The following is a 23,506-nucleotide window of genomic DNA, read 5'->3' on the forward strand; positions in this document are numbered from 1 at the left end:
GTTTTCCCCATCATGGGGTTTTTCCTTGGCATTCGCCAACACTACAAGAAAAAAGGTCATTGGTGAGGGTCATGCCTGTGACAGAACTTTAAGGTCCGTCACCAATGTCGCATATGGTGACAATCTTTAAAAGAGTGTTGTTGTAAGTGTATATAGTGATGGTCCTTTAAGGTTTGTCACCAAAGCCATTTTCAATGACACTTTTGGTGAGGGTCGTTAAAGGCCCGTCATTAATTCTCTCTTTGGTGACACTTTTGGTGAGGGTCGTTAAAGGCCCATCACTAATTCTCTCTTTGGTGACACTTCTAGTGACAATCTTTTATTGACCCTCACCAATGCTCTTTTTGGTTACTTTTGGTGACGCTCAAAAAATTTCCGTCATCATTGATCATTCCAATGAGTTTTTGATGACGCTTCATGCCTATGACATACCTTTAAGGTTCGTCACCAATGTCGCATATGGCGACGGTATTTAAAAAAACGTTGTTGCAAGTGTATATAGTGATGGGCCTTTAAGGTTTGTCACAAAATCCATTTTCAATGACACTTTTGGTGAGGGTCGTTAAAGGCCAGTCACTAATTCTCTATTTGGTGACACTTTTGGTGAGGCTCATTAAAGGCCCATCACTAATTCTCTCTTTGGTAACACTTCTAGTGACGATCTTTTATTGACCCTCACCAATTCTCTTTTTGGTTACATTTGGTGATGGTAAAAAAATGTTCGTCATCATTGATCATTCCAATGATTTTTTGATGACTTTATGTACTTGTTACTATATTTTTGTCAAAAGATACTGATTTAGGACCATTGTTGTGGATTCTTTTTCATTATGTGTCCAAGGTAATAGTGGTTATATTCAGTCAATTTGTTAAGAAGTAATCAGTGTGTATCATTTCCCTCAAGTCATAAGAATATAGTTTTTCTATGAGTCAACACATGATTCATCTCTATTAGGTTTATTATCTAGCAAATTTCCTTTAAACAAAGTTCCACTAGTGTGTGTAGGAACTATATTATTTAATACATAATCAATCTCTATCAATTCTATTAATGAGAGATACCTAGCACCCCTCAACACTCATGGCACACCTAACATGCTTTGAAACAATACACTAACATTCCTTGGCACCTCGCATGTCTTGGAACATCTTTGTACCTGGAACATCTTTGTACCTAGAACATCATGCCATGAGTAGGGCGCCCAAGCACATGTTGGCACGCCCTAGCATAGAATAGCACTCCCTATCATGTGTTGGCATTCCTTGTAGTCCCTAGCATGCCCTGGAACACCTTGGCATAATATTTCATTGACAAACATTAGCACTTGGCACACATTGGCACTTGGCATGTATTGGAATATATTATTAGTGTGCCTAGCATGCCCCTTTTGAAAAAGATAAAATCCCGACTTATTAACCCTCTTATGTGTTCATTTCCTTACATTTTAGCCTGGTCATTCCTTTTGTTGCCTTGAAACTCCTTGACGCATATTGGCATACTCTGGCACCCTGCACATCCTAGCATGTCATAGCACCTGGCATGCCTTGGCACTATTTGGCACATGTTAGCACACCCCGGAACTACCTATCACACTCTAGCACTTCTTGACATGCCATGATATTCCATAGCATGCCTTACCCATGCTTAGCATACCTCTTCACTCCCTCCTTGGCATGACAGCTAGCACTCATTGACACTCCCCGACACACCCTCATATTCATTCACTTCCATGCATTTTGACATAGTGCTCCCTTATGTTTTCCTAGTACTTCCTAACACTCCTCAGCATGCATTGGCACTCTCTAGCACACCTTAGCACTCTTCAATATGCTCTTCCACTTCATAGCATGCATCACACTCCCTGACGCACATTGGCACTTGCCACGTGTTGGCACTTGGAAAGTCTTAGCATGTTTGCCATGTGTTGGGATGACTTGGTATGCTTTGGCATGGTTTAATATTAAATTTATTTGAGGTCAATTATTGGAAACTAGATGAGAATAAACAAAGGAATATTTGGAACTTAGAATGCATTGACACTTGGCACTTGGCACCTATTGGCAACCAGTGTTGGTGTGCCTAGCATGCCACTCATGGAAAAGGTAAATTGATGACTTATTAACCCTATTATGTGCTCATTTCCTTGTATTTTAACTTTTTTCTCCCTTTTGTTGCCTGACAGTCCCTAGCATGCATTGTCGCACCCTTTCACATCTTGGCATTCCTTAGGACTTGGCACATCTTAGCTTGTTTCACATGTCTTCGTACTATCTGGAAAATGTTAGAATGACCTAGCATTCCCTAACACACCTTGGCATTCATGACCTCACAACCATCATTACATTTTTCCATGACTTGGGAACCTCACATTCACTAGAACACTTTGACATGCCCTCTATTATCCTCCACAATGTCCCAGGCTGATGAGGAGATCGACAGAGGTAACCACAAACCAAGCTTTCAATTTAGTAGCTATCCCTACCAAACCAGAGAGGGATCTCTCTATGAAATCACAGCCAAGAGATGACTGGAATGTAAAGGATTTTAGGCTAGATAGCTAGGCTCAGGTGGGTTTTGGAAAATTTATGGTTTTGATGTTGGATAAGGGAGAAAAACCAGGTAGCTAGGTCAGAGGATCAAAGGGTTACAACAGAAAATATATAAAGGAGAAAGGTAGCATTAATTTTGTGATGGATCTTAGGGTTTTTCAGTGTATTTTTGTGTTTAGAATAAGCAAAAGGTATTAATGAGCATGAAACATGAATGCATTAAGCAAGAAAGAAAGTAACACATGAATAATTTTTCCATCAAAACAAAGCTTTATGCAAAGAATTCTGTTATAAACTATAAGGAAAACCATTGAAGGATTGATGAATGGAAAGAGAAGATGAATATATTTCATATAAAGCTATAACAGAGAAAAAAACATCAAAAACTTACTGCACATGAATTCCTAGATAATAGCAGCAAATTGTGTCCTTTGATTTCCAGAAAATGTCCAAGTACAAGCTATACAATAGTTCTCTCCTCTGAAATCCAACCCGTTTTATCACTGAGAAACTGATACATAAATACCAAAAAACATCTCCCCACTCTCAGAGATCGAATCCATGACTCTAGGAATTGTTCCATGAGGTGTTCTAACCAAACCCTAATGTCAAGGGAAGTTAAAAACAAATTCTACAATTAACTTTCACTCCAACCTCTCTCATAAATGAGGTCAAATTTACATAAAAACAACTTACAAAGACTAACCACCCATTATTTACATTTACTTTTACCCCTCACATTCATATACTTCACCCTTTTTACTTTTACTGAAGTCAAACTAGGAATTATAAAAAATTACAGAGTGAAAATTTTACAAAAATCTCAGAAATTTCCAAGTGCGCAGCGAGCTGTTGGAGGCCATTTTTGAGTGCCTTTCTGAAGTCAAAATATAGATCTGAAGCATGTTCTGGACATATGGGAGAGTTTACATTTCTTTAGAGTATTTGTGCACTCAAAAGGACCCATTTTTGGCTGAGATATGGCTATTCTCCCAAGGTGTCTCCAGGTGCGCAGCGAAATGGAAAAAGAGAGGCAGAAAGGTGAATTTTAGCCTCTTTTTTGCAAATTTCTCAAAAACTAAGCCCCAGGCCACGAAAGTGGGAAAATTTGTTTTGAGAAGGGGTCATAAGCTTTCCAAAAATTATGATTTTCCATCATTTGGAGCCTTGGGGAAGAAATGCATCGTGAGCTTGTTGCGCTCCTAGACAGAAAATTGCCAAAAAATTGCAAGTTTGCACCAATCTACACCAAAACACAAAAGTTTCTCCAAATCATCCCAAAAAATTTCCAAAGATGCCTGATGAGGTATGTTATGCAATCATGGGTGCATCAGCAATAAAATCTAACTTACCCTTCTCCTCTTGGATGATTAGGGTTTCCTTAAGTTTTTCCTTCAACTGCTTGATTTTGACCTTGGCAACCTGATTCCTTGTGTAATAATGGATGACCATTTTCTTTCACAACTTGTTATCCCTGTTGGCCTTTTCAAGGAGCTTCTCAAGGTGGAAATTGACTTTTCCAAGCCAAAAATCCCTATCCTCATTTATTTCCAAGGCAATCCTATCTTCGAAGGTCAATTCTTCCATTGGTGGCTTTTGTTCTCTTTCCCTACGAAGTGCCTTCCTAAGACCCATTGTCCTTGGTCTCTTCCTTTCCACATGTCCTTCATGCTTCTTAGTGTCCTCATGTTCCACCACTTCCTTCTCTTGTTTCTTGGCTTTGAATTTCTCTTTCTCCATGATTAGTTGTTTTTCCTTAAGTTGATTGTTTTCTTGCTCAAGGAATGAAATGATGAATTTGGCCCTTTCCAATTGTCCTTGAGCTCCATGATCTGAGAATCCTTCTCTTTGATGAATTTTTGTAGGGTTTAATGCTCATCATGTGCCTCCAAGTCAACTAGGTCAAATTCATGCTCAATGGGCTCCTCATCATGCAAAGAAGCCTCATGATGTGATGGTGATCCTTGTTTTGTTGATGTAGTAGTGTTATGAAACCAGCTCAAGAAAAAGATAGAAAAGATAGATCAACGCCTTAAAATTCAGCCTCTTCGAGGGGGCAACCTCCTTTACATTACATAAATGAACAATTCTTGGATGATTCAAATGACAAAACCTCCTTTCTATATATAGGAGTCTAAGGAGTCACAATATAACCCAGCCGACCTAACAATAATAATATAAAGCCACAAAAATAACAATAGAGGGATTTTATGGGGCACAGTAATAACAATATGGGGACAATAGGGGCACAACAATATTAATAAGGGGTACAACTACAATAGTAATGGGGTAATCACTAGTATTATAGGGACCCAACATGCCCCTCTCCTTCAAAAAAGTGTTGTCCTCAATGCTTGAGTAGTTTTGGGTGCTTCTGTATAAAATTCTCATCCTCCCATGTGGAATCTTCAGCAGATAAGTTCTTCCACTTGATAAGATACTCTGAAATTGATCGATTTCGTAGCTGTCGAGTTCTTGTTTCTGTGACTGCTTCTGGTTCCAATATAATTTTTCCTTCCTCATCAAGTTCTGGCAATATTGTTTGAACTGGGAGCTTATCGCCTATAAACTTCTTTAAACATGAAACATGGAAAACTGGGTGCAATCGAGAAGCTGCAGGAAGCTCCAATTTGTATGCCATAGTACCAATCTTTTGCAACACCTTGTACGGACCATAATACTTTGGTGATAATTTATTATCCTTCTTAGCTTGCTTGAGGGACATTTTCTTATATGGTTGTAGCCGTAGGAATACCCAATCACCTACATCAAAACTTCTTTCACTGCGATGTTGATCTGCCTGTTGTTTCATTCTATTCTGTGCCAACATGAGGTTATCCTTTAAGAGTTGGAGGACTTGTTGTTGATGTTCGATGTGATGTTCCACTGCTTGAACCTTAGAATTTTCTCTTAAATATGATGTGATGGATGGTGGTTGATACCCATAAAGTGCCATAAATGGGGTCATTTTTGTTGCTGTATGGAAGGAAGTGTTATACCACCATTCAGCCAGAGGCAACCATTTGACCCATTGTGTCTGTTTATCAGATACAAAGCAACGAAGATATCCTTCCAAACATTTGTTTACTATCTCAGTTTGCCCATCAGATTGAGGATGATAAGATGAGCTATGAGCTAACTGAGTACCAAGACAAGAAAATAATTCTGTCCAAAAATTTCCAGTGAAAATGGGATCTCTGTCACTTACAATAATCTTTGGGTTTCCATGTAGCTTTTGAATTGTTTCCATAAATGCAGTAGAAACTGTACTGGCTTTAAATGGATGTGATAATGCACAAAAGTGTGCATACTTGGTAAGTCTGTCAACTACCACCATGATGACACTCTTTCCCTCAGACTTGGGTAAACCTGTGATAAAATCCATTGAAACCTCCTCCCAACGTTGGCTTGGAATGGATAAAGGTTGTAATAGACCCGGTGTCTTAATTGTTTCAACTTTATTTTGTTGGCAAACCAAACATTCCGCCACAAACTTTTGAATATCTGATTTAAGGCCATCCCAAAAAAATTCCTTCTTAACCCTGTGGTAAGTTTTTAAAAATCCTGAGTGCCCTCCTAAGGGAGAAGTGTGCAATTCCATAAGAATCTTTTGTTTTAGCTGGGAATTCTTACAGAGGTATAAGCGATCTTTGTACCATAACGAATCATTTTTCCAGCTAAATGTATCAGAGGTACTGGAATCTTGTTGTAACTTTCGAATAAGTGCCCACACTTCTTCATCATTCTTCCATTCCTCCCTTGCTTCGTTTATCCAATCTGGTTGGATAATAGAAATGGCGCACAACAATGCTTCCACATCCTCATCCTTTCTTGAGAGTGCATCTGCCACCACATTTTGCCCCCCCTTTTTGTAGATGATTTCAAAGTCATAACCCAACATCTTTGTGACCCACTTTTGTTGCTCTTCAGAGGATAATCTTTGTTCTAAAAAGTATTTAAGGCTATCATGATCCGTTTTTACCTTGAAGTGTCTTCCCATTAGGTAGGGTCGCCATTTCTTAAGTGCATGGAGTATTGCCAACATTTCCTTCTCATAAATAGCTTTGTGTAAAAACTTTCCCTTGATTGGATGACTTTCAAAAGCAATGGGTCTTTCATCTTGCATTAAAACAGCACCAATTCCATTTCCTGAAGCATCACATTCCACAATAAAGGTTTTTGTGAAGTACGGTGTAGCTAAGATAGGTGCTTGGCACATTGCCTCTTTAAGATGTTCGAAGGCCTTTGTTGCTTCTGGAGTCCATGAAAATGCATCTTTCTTCAATAATGTTGTTAGAGGTGCTGCTATTCTCCCATAATTCTTAACAAACTTGCGATAATACCCTGTCAACCCGAGAAATCCTCGCAGATGCTTTATGGATGTGGGGATTTTCCATTCCTTAATGGCTTTAATTTTGCTAGGGTCTACCTTAACTCCTTCATGAGATACAATATGACCCAGATATTCCACCTCTTGTACTCCAAAGAAACATTTGGATCTTTTTGCATATAATTGTTTCTCCTCCAATAGTTGTAGCACCCTGTCAACATGTTCAACATGATCCTTCCAAGACTTGCTGTAGATTAGTATATCATCAAAAAATACTAACACAAATTTTCTAAGGAATGGTTTGAAAATTGAATTCATCAAACCTTGAAATGTTGAAGGTGCATTGGTAAGGCCAAAAGGCATGACCAAAAATTCATAATGACCCTCATGAGTTCTAAATGTTGTTTTCAGAATGTCTTCAGTCTTCATTCTGATTTGATGATATCCTGAACGAAGATCCAACTTGGTGAAGTAAATTGATCCATGCAATTCATCCAGTAATTCATCAATGACAGGAATGGGAAACTTATCTTTAATAGTGAGCTTGTTGAGCTCCCTATAATCCGGACACATGCGCCATGATCCATCCTTCTTGTGCACCAATACTACTGGAGCAGAGAAAGAACTTTGACTCGGTTGAATTATACCAGCCTCTAGCATTTCTGCAACCATACGTTCAATTTCACTCTTTTGGGCATAGGGATATCTGTACGGCCTGATGTTTGGAGGAACACTTCCTGGAATCAAATGAATAGCATGATCATGATCACGAATAGGTGGGAGACCTTTGGGAGTCTCAAATACCTTGGAATGATTGTCCAAGACTTTTTGGAGATCTGGAGAAATAGATGATTCCAATGTGGAAACATCTAGCGAACATAATTGTGCAATTACACCTTTTCATTCCTTTTTTAGAAGCTTTGTCATACCGTTAGAGCTGATTATCTTTCCGGTTTCCCTGCAATACCCCTTAATTCAACTTCCTTTCCTTCCACAAAAATTTCATGAAAAGTTCTTGAAAATTAAAAGCTATTGTACCCAAGGATTGTAGCCATTGGACTCCTAGTACAACATCAACACCTCCCATTGGAATGGAAAGCATTGGGCTAGTCAATACATATTCTCCCATGGATAGCTTGATATTATGGCACTTTCCAGAGCAATTTATTGTTCCTCCATTTGCAACCATCACTTGACACTCTGGTGCTGGATATAAGAAGCAATTCAATTCTTTTGCTACCTTACAATGAATAAAATTGTGGGTACTTCCTGAATCAATCAACACTATTACCTTTTTCTTCTTGATTTGTCCTTCTATCTTGATGGTTTGAGGAGTGGTAATCCCCGCCAATGCATTACAAGATATGGTCGGATTCATTTGTTCTTCATCTAGGCTTTGTTCCTGGAGTATATCCTCTTCTTTTGACCTTTCTTGCTCCTTTTCTTCTTCCTCTTCACAATCTATGTAGAATAATTTCTTCTCAGCACACTTATGACCTTTAGTGTATTTGCTATCACAACTGTAACAAAGCCCTTTTGCTCTTTTTTCTTCCAATTGTTGTGGTGTCAACCTTATAGGTTGTGGAAGACTAGCGGCAACAACACTTCCGTCTTTATAGTTGTGAGTGGTATGCTTCCTAGTTGCCATAATTTTGCTTTCCATTTTTCTTGCTAACCTGAATGCCTTCTCTAATGAATCAGGTTCCCAAAGGTGAACATCATGTTGGATATTATCCTTTAAAGACCCTATGAACACATCAATCCTATGCTCCTCTGAATATTTTTTACCCTTATGTTCAATTTTTGGAACTCCTCAATGTGCTCCATTATTGAACCCTTTTGTTTGAGACTTATCAATTGGCTAAAAAAAGTGTTGCTTTTTGTATCCTCATAATGTGCTATCAATTCTTCCGTAAAAATTGCCCAAGTGATAAATTGTTTACGAGAGCAAAGCCATTGATACAATACAAACTGATTTGGTTCCAAATATAAAGTTGCAATACGTACCTTTTGTGTGTTTTGCACATTATTGAGATCGAAAAATTGCTCCATCTGTAATATCCATGTTGCGGGATCCTTGCCATCAAACTTCCTCATATAGATTTTTGGAATATGGTGCGTCTTCGATCCAACATTAGAGTCTATGAAATCATGATTAACATTTCCTTTGTTTGCATCATGAGTTTCCTTTCCTCCCCTTTCACCATTAGTAAGTATTTCTTGTAGAAAATTTGTCAAATCTACCTTCAAATCTATCTTCAAATCGTCAATCTTGGCTTCCACGCCCTTTATCTTAGATTCCACTCCATTTATCTTAGCTTATGTTAGCTTTTTTGAGAGTGAAATTTATTGCACTTGGTCTTGTAATTTAGATATATCATGTAGCATTTCTTCCTCTTCTTCATGAGTCATGCTAGAGCTTTCAGATTGCTTACTAGGTGTTTGCATTTTCTTTCCTCGGGGCATCAGTTACCGATACTAATGCTCTACTATGCCCTTTGAATTCCTTCAAAATAATTTTTCAAACCAAGCTTAAGCAAAAATTTAAAAAATCTACACACCTTTTTTCACTTTGTAGGAGCTCGATATTGCCTCTGATGTATCTCTGTAATTTCGGATCATCCAATTCTGAAATTGTGACCTGTGGTAGCCCTCTGTGTCCTCTTTCCAATGCCACCAGTCTGACCCCAATTGGATTCTCCAATGAAGAGTTATGCCAAATCTCCCACAGTGACCTGATTATAGACTAATTCAGTAGAGCGAACTTGTATGACGTGCCACGTGTCCCTGTTTTGACCTTTAGCTCTGAAAAATATATACAAGAAACTACAGTCTGTCCTCTTTCTGTACCTTCTTACAAAATTTCAATCCGATGCTCAGAGAGAAAGTTATGATGATTTTCCCTAGGTCACCAATTTGGAATGTAATTCAGGAGTCTGCAAAAAGACCAACTTCCTCAGATCATATCTCCGCAAATATAGCGTGAAAAACTCTGAAATTCGGACCCGAGCTTCAGCGCGATGTCTTCTCAAATGGGTTTTTTTTAGCTTCTGAAACGTCGCAAAAAAAAAAAAAAAAAAAAAAAAAAAAAAAAAAAAAAAAAAAAAAAAGTTATAGCGAAAATGCCACGATGACCTGTTTGGAGCAGCAAAACCCTAGAATCCAAAGCTCTGATACCAAATGTTATGAAACCAGCTCAAGAAAAAGATAGAAAAGATAGATCAACGCCTTAAAATTCAGCCTCTTCGAGGGGGCAACCTCCTTTACATTACATAAATGAACAATTCTTGGATGATTCAAATGACAAAACCTCCTTTCTATATATAGGAGTCTAAGGAGTCACAATATAACCCAGCCGACCTAACAATAATAATATAAAGCCACAAAAATAACAATAGAGGGATTCTATGGGGCACAGTAATAACAATATGGGGACAATAGGGGCACAACAATATTAATAAGGGGTATAACTACAATAGTAATGGGGTAATCACTAGTATTATAGGGACCCAACAAGTAGGCTTGGCCCCTTCCTCAATTAGAGGAGAAAAAACAAGCCTTCTACCTCTCTGATATGTCTTCGTCACCTCAGGCCTAGGTTCCTTTGAAACATCATCATGTTTGCTTGATGACCCCACCTCCATTGGATGTACTGACATGGTTTGGTGTTGGCTTGGTGAAGTGGTTATATGCATTTTCAAGGCTGCCTTAATGAAGGTGTCCCATGTCATGTTATTCTTTGTCAACTGATGGAGTACTATAACCTTTACTAGGCTATGGAGAAAGAGGCTGGGATAATGCACTTTTCCTTTCAATTTCACCCTTTCAGACATTTTGGTTAGGCTCCTATACAAGTAGCTGGACAAATTTAGAGACTTGGCAGCTCTAAAGTGCATGAACAGTCTTATGTGGTATTGATATAGCCTAGAAAATCTGCCCTCACATGTGAATAACTTCATGACAACCTTCATCAATGGTGCATACAACAAGTATTTGAATGGGAAAACATGTGAGTGAGCTCCTTTATATTGTGATTTCAAGTAGTTTTTGTATTCTTCTAGGTCTAGGTTCATGCCTTTGAACCAATTTTCACCATGGTTTGGTATGCCTGTAGCTTGAGAGATGGAATCCACTGAAAACATTAAATCAATCCCTGTAATGGTGATCTTGTTTTCCTTCAAGGTGAGGGTAAATATACCTGTCAGATGCTCATGGTAACCTACTTCCCGCACTCTTTGACAAAACCCTAAACAATTGACATCTTCAAAGCATTTCATGACAAATGGAGAGGATGTGATTTCATTGTAATTAGAGGGATAAAACCTTAGTATCTTTCCCCCCTTGCTGTACTTCCTCTGCTCTGATGGTGATGAGTCAGGCTCCTTACTTCAAACCCTAGGTGAAAGGCAAGAAAAAACAGTGAAATTTATTGTTGTGATGGAATGAGGTGGTATGATGGACTTAGGAGTTGCCTAAATTTGTAAGGAAATTTAGGAGGGTAGGGGATGATGTTAGTGAGTAGGGGAAAAAGGAATTTTGGGAAATGAGTGAGGGGAGGGGGTAGAAAAGGCCAAAACATAGGCCTATCCTAGAAAGAGATAGGGTAGATTAGGGTTTAGAGGAAAATAATAGAAAATTAGGGGATGAGGCTTTGTGATGGATGGAAATGGTGTATTAGTTGCAAATATAGGTGTAGGGACAAGGAATCTAGGCTTTAGGGCAGTAACTCATCATTTGAGGATCAAAATGATGAAAATCATGTAAACCCTAGAAGAAGAAGTATTTGATCATTTTCTTGACATATGAGGCAAAGGAGGGCATGAAAATGATTAAACTTACTTGTTATAGAGTCTGGAGGATGAAATTATTGAAGAGGAGCTTTGAAAAAATAATTTTGGCAGTCAAAAACAATTTTGGACAACTCTACCCCGTGCACAGCGAAGGCTTCATGTGTGCAGTGTGTTGCCCAGGTGCGCAACAAAGGCTCTCTATGCGTAGCAAGAGTCAATTTTTGCCAGTGAGGAATATGGAATCACAATTTTTTGCAAAGGAGAGGGGGGAGCTCGATGCTAGGATGGTAGACAAGTGAAAATGAGTGTGAATGAGCTCCTCCACGTGATTTATAATTTTCTTTTGGTGTTTAAGTGATTAATGAGGTAGGATGACCCACCTCACCAATTCACTTTCTTTTTTAATTTTGTATCCTTAGGACCTCTTCTTGTAACTTTAGAACCTTAGGAACATTATTACATCTAAAAACATAAATTACATTTGAAATCAAGTGTTATTGAACAAATTTACCTATTGCTACTCCTCATTTTTCAGATTTATACATGAAATGATTGATTTTGTGACCTTAACCCTAATTACCTAATGGTGACACTGAGCTGAATGGAGACCATGATGATGTGACTCAAGTGATATTAATGATGTTTTCATGATGGTAGACTCAACTGAGTGATGAAAGTGACCAGCATATGAAATTCTTGAGAGAGTGGAAATAGCCCTATACACACTAGCCAATGACCAAATTTTTATTTGAAGACTCACTAAAATGACAAAAAATTGACTTGACACCCTAACAACACCTTGTAAGAGCATATTTTATCATTGGTGACAGGATGAACTGACTGAAACTAACACCCTCATAGACAACCTTACTTTTTTTGCGACTAGGGAACCCAACCAATTCATTAGCAAAACAATGTTGTTCCCAACCCAAAGTCTCCCTTTCTCTGAAATTACTTTGTCCACGCCTTATCACAACCATAGGATTGCCTCCTACAAGTCCTATTCTGAATTTCTCCTAAAACACTTCATCCTTGGGACACTTGGAATTCACTAACACTCCTTGGAACACGCTCTTATTTGTTCATTTCCAAGCATTTTGACCTACTTCTCCCTTGTGTTCCCCCGACTCTCACTAACACTCCTCACCATCCATTGACACTATCTGCCATGTGTTAGCACGCCTTTTCATTCCTTGTCATGCCCTGGCATTCCTTAGTTGTCATGCCCTCACAACTACCCTTATGTTTTTTTAGACTTAGCCAAAACCCAACCAAGTCCTACCCTGACTACAACAACTTAACCAAGTTATAGTTACTACAACTAGACTATGCCTTGTTCACCTAAGAACTGTCTATAACACATCTTAGGCTACTCATGTCCAATCTCAACTCATCCCACTTAACATGTTACCAATTCAAGGCTCGTGTCCAACCATGGCCATAAAACAACTAAGAAACATAGTTTACATCTTGACATGCCATAACACATGGCACGTCTAATAATCCCTTAGCCCTATGTGGTGTGTGTTAGCATCCCCTACATTTCTTGGCATGTTTTTCACTCCCTAGCACGCCCTAGCACTCTCTGACATGCCGCACTCTAGCATTCCTTGGAACTTCCTAGCATATAACCTTGTCACTCCCTCCTTAGAACACTTGGAACTCGTTGACACTCCCTATCACACACTCTTATCTCTTCATTTCCATGCATTTTGAACTAGTTCTCCCTTGTGTTTCTGTGGCACTCCCTAACATTTGTTGGCACGCATTGACACACCCTAGCACATGGCACATCTTGGTATGTTTCCTTGGCACTCTAGCATTCCTTGGCACTACCTAACATATCTTGTCGCGCCCTCCTTACCACACCTAGAACTCACTAACACTCCCTCTCACACACTCTCACTAGTAGAAAATGAGAAATTAGTGACTAGGTGACTAAAAAAGTTAGTCACCACAGATTTTCCAAGTGAAATACTACCAAAAATGAGAAATCTTAAGTGACCCAACTAAAAACGACTAACATAAATGACTAATTTAGTCTCGGGTTTAAATATAGAGTTAACTAATAAGTAATACAACTAAAAATTACTAACGTGAATGACTAATTTAGTCTAGAAACAAAAATACGACTACCTAAAAAGTACTATAATAATATGAATCACTCTTTTATCCTAGTAATTTTAATATGAATCAATAGCCTTATTTTACCTCCCCCCCCCCCCACCCCCGCCCCCGCCCCCGCCCCCGCCCCCTAAAATTGTTACATAAGGAATAAGGTATGAAAAATCAAGCTATTTTAATCAATATCCCATATTGGGATTCCCTTCTTTCTCTTTGATCTTAGCTCTATAATGAGGAGCCTACCCTCTCTCTAGCCTTTCACAATTATGTGGGTGAAATTATTGCCATTATCGAATGAAACATTTCAAGATTATATATATATATATATATATATATATATATATAATATATAGATAATTCAAATCCAAGAAAGGCCCCAAAGGTACTTAGGTAATTTCTTGAATACCCCAAGAATTCCTAATATATATATATATATATATATATATATATAAAATTCAACTCCAAGAAAGGCCCCAAAGGTACTTAGGTAATTTCTTGAATACCCCAAGAATTCCTAATATATATAATATTAGGAATTCTTGGGGTATTCAAGCAATGACCTAAGTACCTTTGGGGCCTTTCTTGGAGTTGAATTTTATGTTGGATTTAGCAAAATTCACTAGTACATATGGGTGGAAAATCCGACGTTGTACTGTGATAGTTCGGTTGTGTTGTTGGATTTTATTTGCAAATTTTTTTAAAAACCCCAACTTTCATCAAATATCTGATGGACACAATTATCATCGGACATTTTATAATACGTTAGTCAGATATCTGACACTAATTATATTCTGAGCACAATTGAATGTTTACCTAATGTCCCAGAAACATTCACTTTTTGTCAAAAATATGACATTTGACCATATCAATTATCAAATAAACTTAATAACACATATAACACTTTATAAATCACTATTTTAAACATGAATTTAATTCATTTACATTTACACCACTACCCATTTTTTCTTTATCCTCATGTAATTTCTGAGCTTAATGATCCAAATCTTTGAAGTCCCTGACAAAACTCCAACAATCAAAGAGCAAGCACTAGCCGGAAAAAAGTGTTGTCAACCATCGGCTCAACACTGGAAAAGGCGCTGCAAAATCAGTTACCATAGGGTGAATGCTACTTTTCCCTTGAAATTTTTGGCAAAATTTGCTACTCCAAAAGTGTCCTTCAAGTATGTGTGAAGTCAAAGGTTTTCACATTGAAGCCTTTAAATTATTGAACATCTGGAAGCCCAGTTGCAAATTTTGGTGGGGTTTCAATTTTTTGTGTGTTCAATCTCAAGAAAAATCAAACCAGTTAAATTTAATACACCTAATGATGAAATGATTCGCTTTTCGATTTCAGTAAACTAAAGGACACGAGCTCAGGAAATTCCATATTTTTATTAGGGTTTAAATTATATAGGTTTTTTACTATTGACGTCGAGTTGAAATTGGCGCTCCATAATTGGAAGATCAAACCCAATTCTTTGATTTGATTTTCTTAGAAAATTTTGTCTTATATGAGAGGTATTCCTTGATCCCCATAGTATGTGTGGTTGTGATTGAAAGCAATTGTGTGTACATTGTATGATATTCCAATGATATTGAAACATTATGAAATTTAATTATGTAAATGATTTATTAGCATGTTTACATCTATTGTCTATTTCTCCATGATTATAAACTTGTCCTCACTATAGGCATACACATGTCTAGGTATGGGATGTTGGTTTCATTCTTAAGTTTGCATTTGCTTATCATGATGGTGTATTTTTCTAGAGGCATAATTGAATGAAGTTGATTCTCACCAATAACTTTAATGACACTTCATACATGGTAATTTGGTTGGTTCCATTTCAAGGCCTTAATTTAATCATTAATAGAATTTTGATTTTGATATTTCCTGCATTTTTCCATTGAGAATGATACTTCTACTGATTGAAAATGTTTCCTATGCACACCATCAATATCTCTCCCTTCTTCTTTGATAGACACAAAGACAATCACAAACTAATGCCAAGGGGGAAACCTAGTATATAATATGCTAAGTCACCGATTTGTTGGGTCATAAAAAAAAAAACAAAACTAGGCCAACATTGGCAGTCAAGGGAACAAAAATTGGAAAATGGAGGTTTAGGTTGAGAGTCCAAATTCACAGAAAAACACTTCAAAATTAAATCCGTTTTTGATAGGTTATAGTCCTAAAATAGACATAATTTAAATGATTTATGGGAGCCTGGGGTCTCTCCATATTTTGTGTCTGCCATCATGCCTTGTCATAATAAATTTGACAATATTCACCCCTAAACCACTTTTTTCATATTTCCTCTCCAATTGGGAGAAACTAGCTATCCTATTTCTTCCTGGCTATTGAGGGTGGGGCACTTTTCTACTGGAAGTGCAAGTATATAACCCCCAGTGCTTTGGACATTGTTTGCATGTGGACAGATATGAAGAATACACAAGTGAATTACTTCTTTTTAAATTAATGGTTGAAATCTAATAGTGAGGCCACATAAAGATCAAATTATGGCTATGATTCCAGATGTAGTAGACGATCTCCACTTTCAACAGATGTCATGTAGTGTGAAATGGTGATATACCATTGCATTGTAATTGCTAGATGTTTGACAACCAATATAAGTGGGATTCTAGGAGGGGTTTGGCCGAAGCATTGATTCAAGTCCACGAAAACAACTAAGTTGAAGAATGAAAAGAGATGTAGAGCCAACTGTTCCTTCTGATAGATTATATAATGTGGGACACCCTGTATCTGTTAGAGAGATCTTGATATAAAAGGGAAAAATCTAAGAAGGCCTTTTTGAACTCCACAGAAATTTTCCACAAATAGTCAAATCATGATAACCATCTCTAACAAGAACCACACCCCTAGATTTTGTACAATTTTCCCGTTATCTAAGGACCCTTAAAGTACTATAAAGGTGAGCGACAGAGACATAGGATAGGTGTGGAGAAATTCTATATCCAATCTCTTTCACTACTCTCATAAATATTCATTGCTATCTCGGCAAGTGTATAACAAGGTAATAGGTCAAAAACTTTATGATGTAGTTTTGAGATTAAAATATTTCTCAAGCTTTTCTAACTGAAGGAACCCATGCATCTGGTAATCATATACATTGGTTAAAGGCACTTTTTACTGAGTCTATTGGTATCAAACCAAGGATCCCTGACAAAATACATATTGTTAAGATAAAAAAAAAATGATGCACCATATAGACAACTTGTTTGCAAGATATCTTGTGGTAGACATATTCCATCACAGAAGAAAGGTTTTCATTCATGTGACACATCTAGGGAGTGCCTTTGGCTATTTTAGGTTGTAGAATATTTTTTTAGCTTTTGTTTCCCTAGATGATCTTGAGAATCCATATAGTAGAAAGTGCCACACCTTACTTGGAAACATTAGTGAAGCAAACTTCCTCATTATTGCTAAGGCAACAAAAGTCCCATTTCAGTCTGGTAAGGCCCATTTTTTCCTCTCTAGATGTTGATAAGAACTTATAAGGTTATGAAAAAAATTGTCAACAAACTATGTCTTTTGGAAGGGCATTGGAAAAAGGAATAAAGTGTAGTGAAATTATCTTGATGAGCCACATATTGGTCATCCTCAAAGTGGCAACTCAACCATCAATAGCCATCACATATCATACCGGTGCCATAGGGAAACCTTTTCCTAATGGATCTTAAAAGACCAAAAGGGTTTAGAGGTGGATTTTAAGGATAAATTTAATTTTCCTCGAAAGGTCTTTATCTAGGATTTTCAAATACATATGGAGGTCAGTTTAGGGTCACTTCATTTAGGTATGAGCTTAATATTTTCTGTATTACCAATTGATCATGATGTCAAGTAAATTGCATCTTAAAACTTCTTTTAAACTTTAAGCAAGACATACCCAAAGAATTCCCAATTGGTTTTGTAGTATTCACATGGAAGCCCATCTATTCTTGGAGTTTTACCATCAACCATGCTATTTAGGGTCATGTTAAATTCCTCTAGTGAGATGTTCAACTCACAAACCTCTCTATCCACGTGAGAAAATTTGGATTGGACAACTTGTAAACTTTGAGTCAAGGCCTCTTCATTAGACTTCTCATTGAAGTGTTGGATGTGATATCAGTTTGTGGTAGGATACAAGCTTTTGAAAATCTCTTTATTCCTAATGAGCCTACATTTCTTACTCTGAATAGCTTTGATTTCTTCAAACTCCCGTTGTTATTGAAGATCTTGAAAAAAGAGTTTCGTGCATTTATCCCCTCATCTGTGAGTCCTATGGAGTTTGGCCCTAATTTGTACACCTTTGTACCCTTAGCATTTCTCAGGACATGCCTCGATCATGGTGCTTGTTTTTCATTTCAAGATAAAATGGGTTTTCTTTTAAAGCCAATCCAACTAAGGGTAGGTATTATTATTATTATTATTAGGAGTGATATTATTCAAATTATTACACATATTAAGAAAATTATTAGTTTTCTTATTATTAATATTATTGTTAAGGGTATTATTAAAGAAATTATTATTAATGAGAGGTTTATTATTAATTAAATTATAATTAGTAAGAAAGTTATAATTAGAGAGGATATTATTAAAGTCGGAAAATTATTAGTTTTCTTCTTATTATTATTATTGTTAAGGGTATTATTAAGGTTTATTACTAGTTAAATTATAATTAATAAGAAAGTTATAATTAGAGAGGATATTATTAAAGTCGGATAAATGAAAGGGAGAGGAAAATAATTAGAAACTTAAGGGAACACTATTAAGATTAGAGAAGGAGGAGATATTATTATAATCAATAATATTGTTAGAGTTATTTTTACTAAAAAAAATATTATTGATGAAAGAATAAGGATTGAGCAAAAAAATATTAGAATCAGCGAGTGAAGACAAAGAAGATTTTAGGTGGGATGAGGAATGCGAAGGAAATTTTAGGCGGGATGAGGAATGCGAAAAATTTCATTGTCCAATGGTGGAGGAAGACCAGTTAGAGAGGAACTCGTTCGGGGAGGTATCAACAGCAGTAGGAGGAGGATTGACCAGTTTAGGGGTTGAGGATTGAGAAGAACCAAAAGGATGGCCTACGCAAAGGCCTTCTTCGATCAGTTTTATTGTCACTGCTTTTCTTCGGTCAGGTTTTCGATCATTTTTCGATCAATATGGTGAAGGTCGTGGCATGAAACAGTCACCATTTGGTTTTGTCAATTAGAATATGAGAAGTTGAGATTGTAATTGGTTGGGAATCACTTATATCGACCTGTTGCAAGCGCTTGATTCAGGGGTACACGTGAAATATTTGGGATGAGGTTACCAAATGGTGAGTGACACAATCTGTAGTTTCCTTTTCTCCCTTTGCTTATTATATATGGGAGTCGAAGTAGGTGGTATTGAGTCGATCTCTATATCTCTAGGTTTGCATTATATTTTTTCTACGAAATCATATAAATTTCTGAACATTCCTGCTATAGCTAAAATAACATTTTCATTGTAAAATTCTTTACCCTATGTTTTTAAAGCAAAATCATCTCATTACATTCAAGACATTTTCTATTTTTATTGAACATCCCAGCTTCAGTCTCTGTTGTAATTTATGTTTACAAACTACATAATGGGATGAAAAGCATCAAATACGGTAGGATTAGCAGAGCATACCACACGCTTTTCTCATTTCAGCTGGAATGGGCATCTATCCACCCCAAGCCACTCATCTTATTGCAAGCAATGTGAGACTATTATTGAAAAATAAATACTAGACTAAACTTATGAAACAAAACAATGATAAAAAATACTAGACTAAACTTATGGAATAAAACAGGGATCAAATAGTGCAGGTAATACAAGTTCCAGGTAGGGATCAAAAACCCAAACCCATAATTTAGGCAGATTAGTGCCTGGGTGTGCACACAAATAATATTATTTGTCTAGACAACAAAATGTGCCATATAGTAGGGTTCCAGCAAGGGAAAAAAGCAATGAAGCTAAGTGAAGCTTAGCCAGTGTAACGCTTGCAACGAGTGATAGCAGTGCATCTTCTGTGGTAAGGTCTAACGGAGCCTGTTGCATCGTACCAATTTTGAGTGTAATAAGACCTCCCAGGTCGAGGCCGGTAAGGAACACAATTAGTAGCCAATGCTACGTAGCTGATGTAGTAGCAGATCCTCCTCAGAAGCCTCCCATGTGCCTCAAAATCCATCGTAAACTCCTCTCCATCATCATTGCACTCGCCCAGGGTTCCATCACAGATCTGGCCCACAGAGGATTCGAACCCTTGCGGCTCATAAGATGCAATGTCGTCCAACCAGTTAGAGGTAGCTGTAATTCCCTGGCCATTCACAACTGTATGCAGGGGATCCACCATTAAAAGCACCGAGACCACCAGGAGCAGCATTCTTCCTAACCGATCCATTGCAAAATCAAGAACACAGATTCAAAATTCTTTACCCTATGTTATACAGTCAACCACTTACAAAAGATGAAACAACCTAAATACAGATTTCAATGCTCAAAATATTAGGCATGCATGGAAACTTTGACATGTTCAGAGAAACTCCCAAACAACAGCTTCACCGGAAAACCTTACAACCATGAATTTGACATATTTTCTTGCATCCCCAAATAGCAGTTTGATGGCGAAAGCTTACAACCGCGAATAGATCTACCTTTCTTCTTGTCTCCTTCCTTCAAACAGAAGACCTAAATCCACTTTGTGCAATGTTCATCAATCTTTGATATTTTCATTTGTAGCTTTGGTTCCAACGTTCCCTGAATCAATCTTATCATAATCTACTGAGGTATCTTCAGTGGTTGCAGCCATTGCAACAGCTTTGGCTACAGCTTCTCCAGGAGGGGGATGATCAAACTTGCAAGTTGCACCATACTTGCAAGTTCCAGATTTCATATAGAACGGGCATGTAACTCACCCTCGTGTCTTGGGAAGCCTGCAAGAGTCAAATTCACAGGTTGCTGAGAACGAGCAGTGTCAAGTTCTCCTGGGGGAGGATGGTCAAATTTACAGTTTACACCCTACTTGCAAATCTGCAATTTGATTTCTTCCACCCACATCCTTCCTCAATGAGTATTGCCTAAGTTCGCATGCGCATATTGAACTCGAACCAACTCAATCATCAGGTTTAGCTCGACTCAGTTTGGGATATGCATAGTAAGCAACCTGTTGTATCAAATAAAAAAATTATAGAATATAATCTGATTTGGCAAAAATTTATAGAATATAATCTGATTTGGGTTACGGCTACTTTGTTTCTATCTTGTGTGATTATTATGGTTTTTTTCTCTGATTGATAATTCGGTGGAGACTCTGCATGTCCAATTTTGCAAGAATGAATGAGAGACACCAGATGGATGTGTGGTGGTGAATAAAAACGACTGTGTTTGATAATTCGGTGGAGACTCTGCGTGTCCAATTTTGCAAGAATGAATGAGAGACACCCGATGGATGCATGGCGGTGAATAAAAACAACTATGTTGTTGTCATAAGTGTAATATGTTCCGCAGTTTCTTTTGCATGTGAAAGTCTAGAGAATGACCATGAAGTCTTTCTCCACTCATCATCCAGTGTGCAATAATAAGGTAAACCTCTTCAATCAAATCTATTATCATAATTACTTTGCGTTCATTCTCATTAGTTGATTATTGAAATGAAATGAAACATAAAACATTTAAACCAATGCACTCGAATGATCCGTTGTAATAGTTAATACTTCCAAATATGTTTTACAACTAAGTTTCTGTAGTTGTAATAGTTAATACTTCCAAATATGTTTTACAACTAAGTTTCTGCAGTTTCCTTTGATTTTGCTAATATTCTTGTTTAGTTTGTGGATGAGCTCCTAATATAAAAAAGATAGCATAAAAAATACATCTCTATGGCCCTAAACCATGGTCCATGCCCTACATATGGATTTTGGAGCTTACGCATAGATTAAGGACTCAACTTTTTGGATTAGGAATGCTAGGAACGGTGTTTGTGGACTAATCCATGGAATTGACTGTCAACTATATTTTAGAGGTACAATATATTCAGTGTGTATATATATAAAATAAACTAGAAACCTGAAAGATGGAAGGCTAATCTGCTAGGGTTTTCACATTAGCTTCTGTGTTTTTGTCATGCCCATTGCTGGGGATTTTACATATACTATAACATATATTAACCAGTTGGTGTTTGTAATTGTTCATAAACTATAAAAACTCCACAATTCAATAATTTCATCACTTTCAAATAATCATCCAAGGTGATGATAACACGCTTATCAAATGCACATTTCACAAAGCACAGGTATCACCGTATCAATCATAGTGATAACAACTTTTATCTAAAACAGGCTAACTCCCATGGAGGGCTGCAAACATTTATAGTTTGAAGACTATCTTGTCAAATTTCGATCATTGGTTGCACAACTAAAAGAACGGGGAGACAGCAAATCAGTGAGTGTGTTTTCCTGATTCTATCCAAGTTGAAGGGTCCGTATCAGGTATTTGATTCTAATTTTTATTCTACAATCGATGCACTTAGCAATAGTTTTAAAATGTCTTATTTTGAGTTATTTTGGGTCAGGTTAAACTCCTCTAGTGAGATGTTCAACTCACTCACAAACCTCTCCATCCAAGTGACAAAATTTGGAAGGGACAACTTGTAAACATTGAGTCAAGGCCTCTTCATTAGACTTCTCATTGAAGTGCTCGATGTGATATCAGTTTGAGGTAGGCTACAAGCTTTTGAAAAATATCTTTATTCTTAATGAACCTACATTTCTTAGTCTAAAAAGCTTTGATGTCTTCAAACTGGTGTTGTTGTTGAAGATCCTGAAAAACGAGTTTGGTGCATTTATCCCTATCCCTGAGTCCTATGGAGTTTGGCCCTAATTTGTACACCTTTGGCTTTTGTACCCTTAGAATTTCCCACGACATGCCTTGATCATGGTGCTTGTTTTGCATTTCATGATAAAATGGGTTTGCTTTTAAAGCCAACTTAACTAAGGGTAGGTATTATTATTATTATTATTATTATTATTAAAAATACATTTATTATTATTGTTAGGAGTGATATTATTCAAATTATTACACATGTTAAGAGAATTATTAGTTTTCTTATTATTATTATTATTATTATTGTTAGGGTATTATTAGAGAAATTATTATTAATGAGGGGTTTATTATTAATTAAATTATAATTAGTAAGAGAGTTATAATTGGAGAGGATATTATTAAAGTCGGATAAATGAAGGGGGTGAAAAATAATTGGGCACTTAGGGGAACACTTTTAGGATTAGAGAGCGAGGAGATATTATTATAATCAATAATATTGTTAGGGTTAATTTTAGTTAATTCTTTGTTAGTGATGGAAGAATAGAGATCCAGTGGCGGAATATTAGAATATGCACGTGATGAGGACGAGGGGGATTTTAGGCAGGATGAGGAATGAGAAAAATTTGATAGTCCAATGGTGTAGGAATACAAGTTAGAGGGGAAATTGTTTGTCGAGGTATCAACAACAGTAGGAGGAGGGTTGACCGGGAGAGGGGTTGAGGATTGACAACAACGAGAAGGATTGACTGAAAGGATGACGTGCACAAGGGATTTCTTCGATCTGTGTTACGTACACTGCATTTCTTCTATCAACACCACGAGAAACCAGCGTCAGACAATGCAGTAACTATAAAAGGATAAATAAATAATGTGACT

At 37.1% G+C, this 23,506-nt stretch overlaps 1 protein-coding gene across 1 annotated transcript; it reads right to left on the reverse strand.

The window, feature by feature from the left end:
- Positions 1-19,793: 19,793 nt before the first annotated feature.
- LOC149153122 (rapid alkalinization factor-like) lies at positions 19,794-20,210 on the reverse strand. Its single transcript, XM_089443710.1, has one exon. It carries the CDS (start codon positions 20,208-20,210, stop codon positions 19,794-19,796), a length of 417 nt encoding a protein of 138 aa, XP_089299836.1.
- Positions 20,211-23,506: the final 3,296 nt, after the last annotated feature.

The sequence above is a fragment of the Pinus tabuliformis genome, chromosome 9 (genome assembly GCF_031772625.1).
Source record: "Pinus tabuliformis cultivar Carrire ecotype Pingquan chromosome 9, CPIR1, whole genome shotgun sequence".
NCBI classification, from domain to species: Eukaryota; Viridiplantae; Streptophyta; class Pinopsida; order Pinales; family Pinaceae; genus Pinus; species Pinus tabuliformis.

Coding starts and splice junctions, on each gene's coding strand:
- LOC149153122 (XM_089443710.1), bottom strand. CDS start 20,210: ATGGATCGGTTAGGAAGAATGCTGCTCCTGGTGGTCTCGGTGCTTTTA.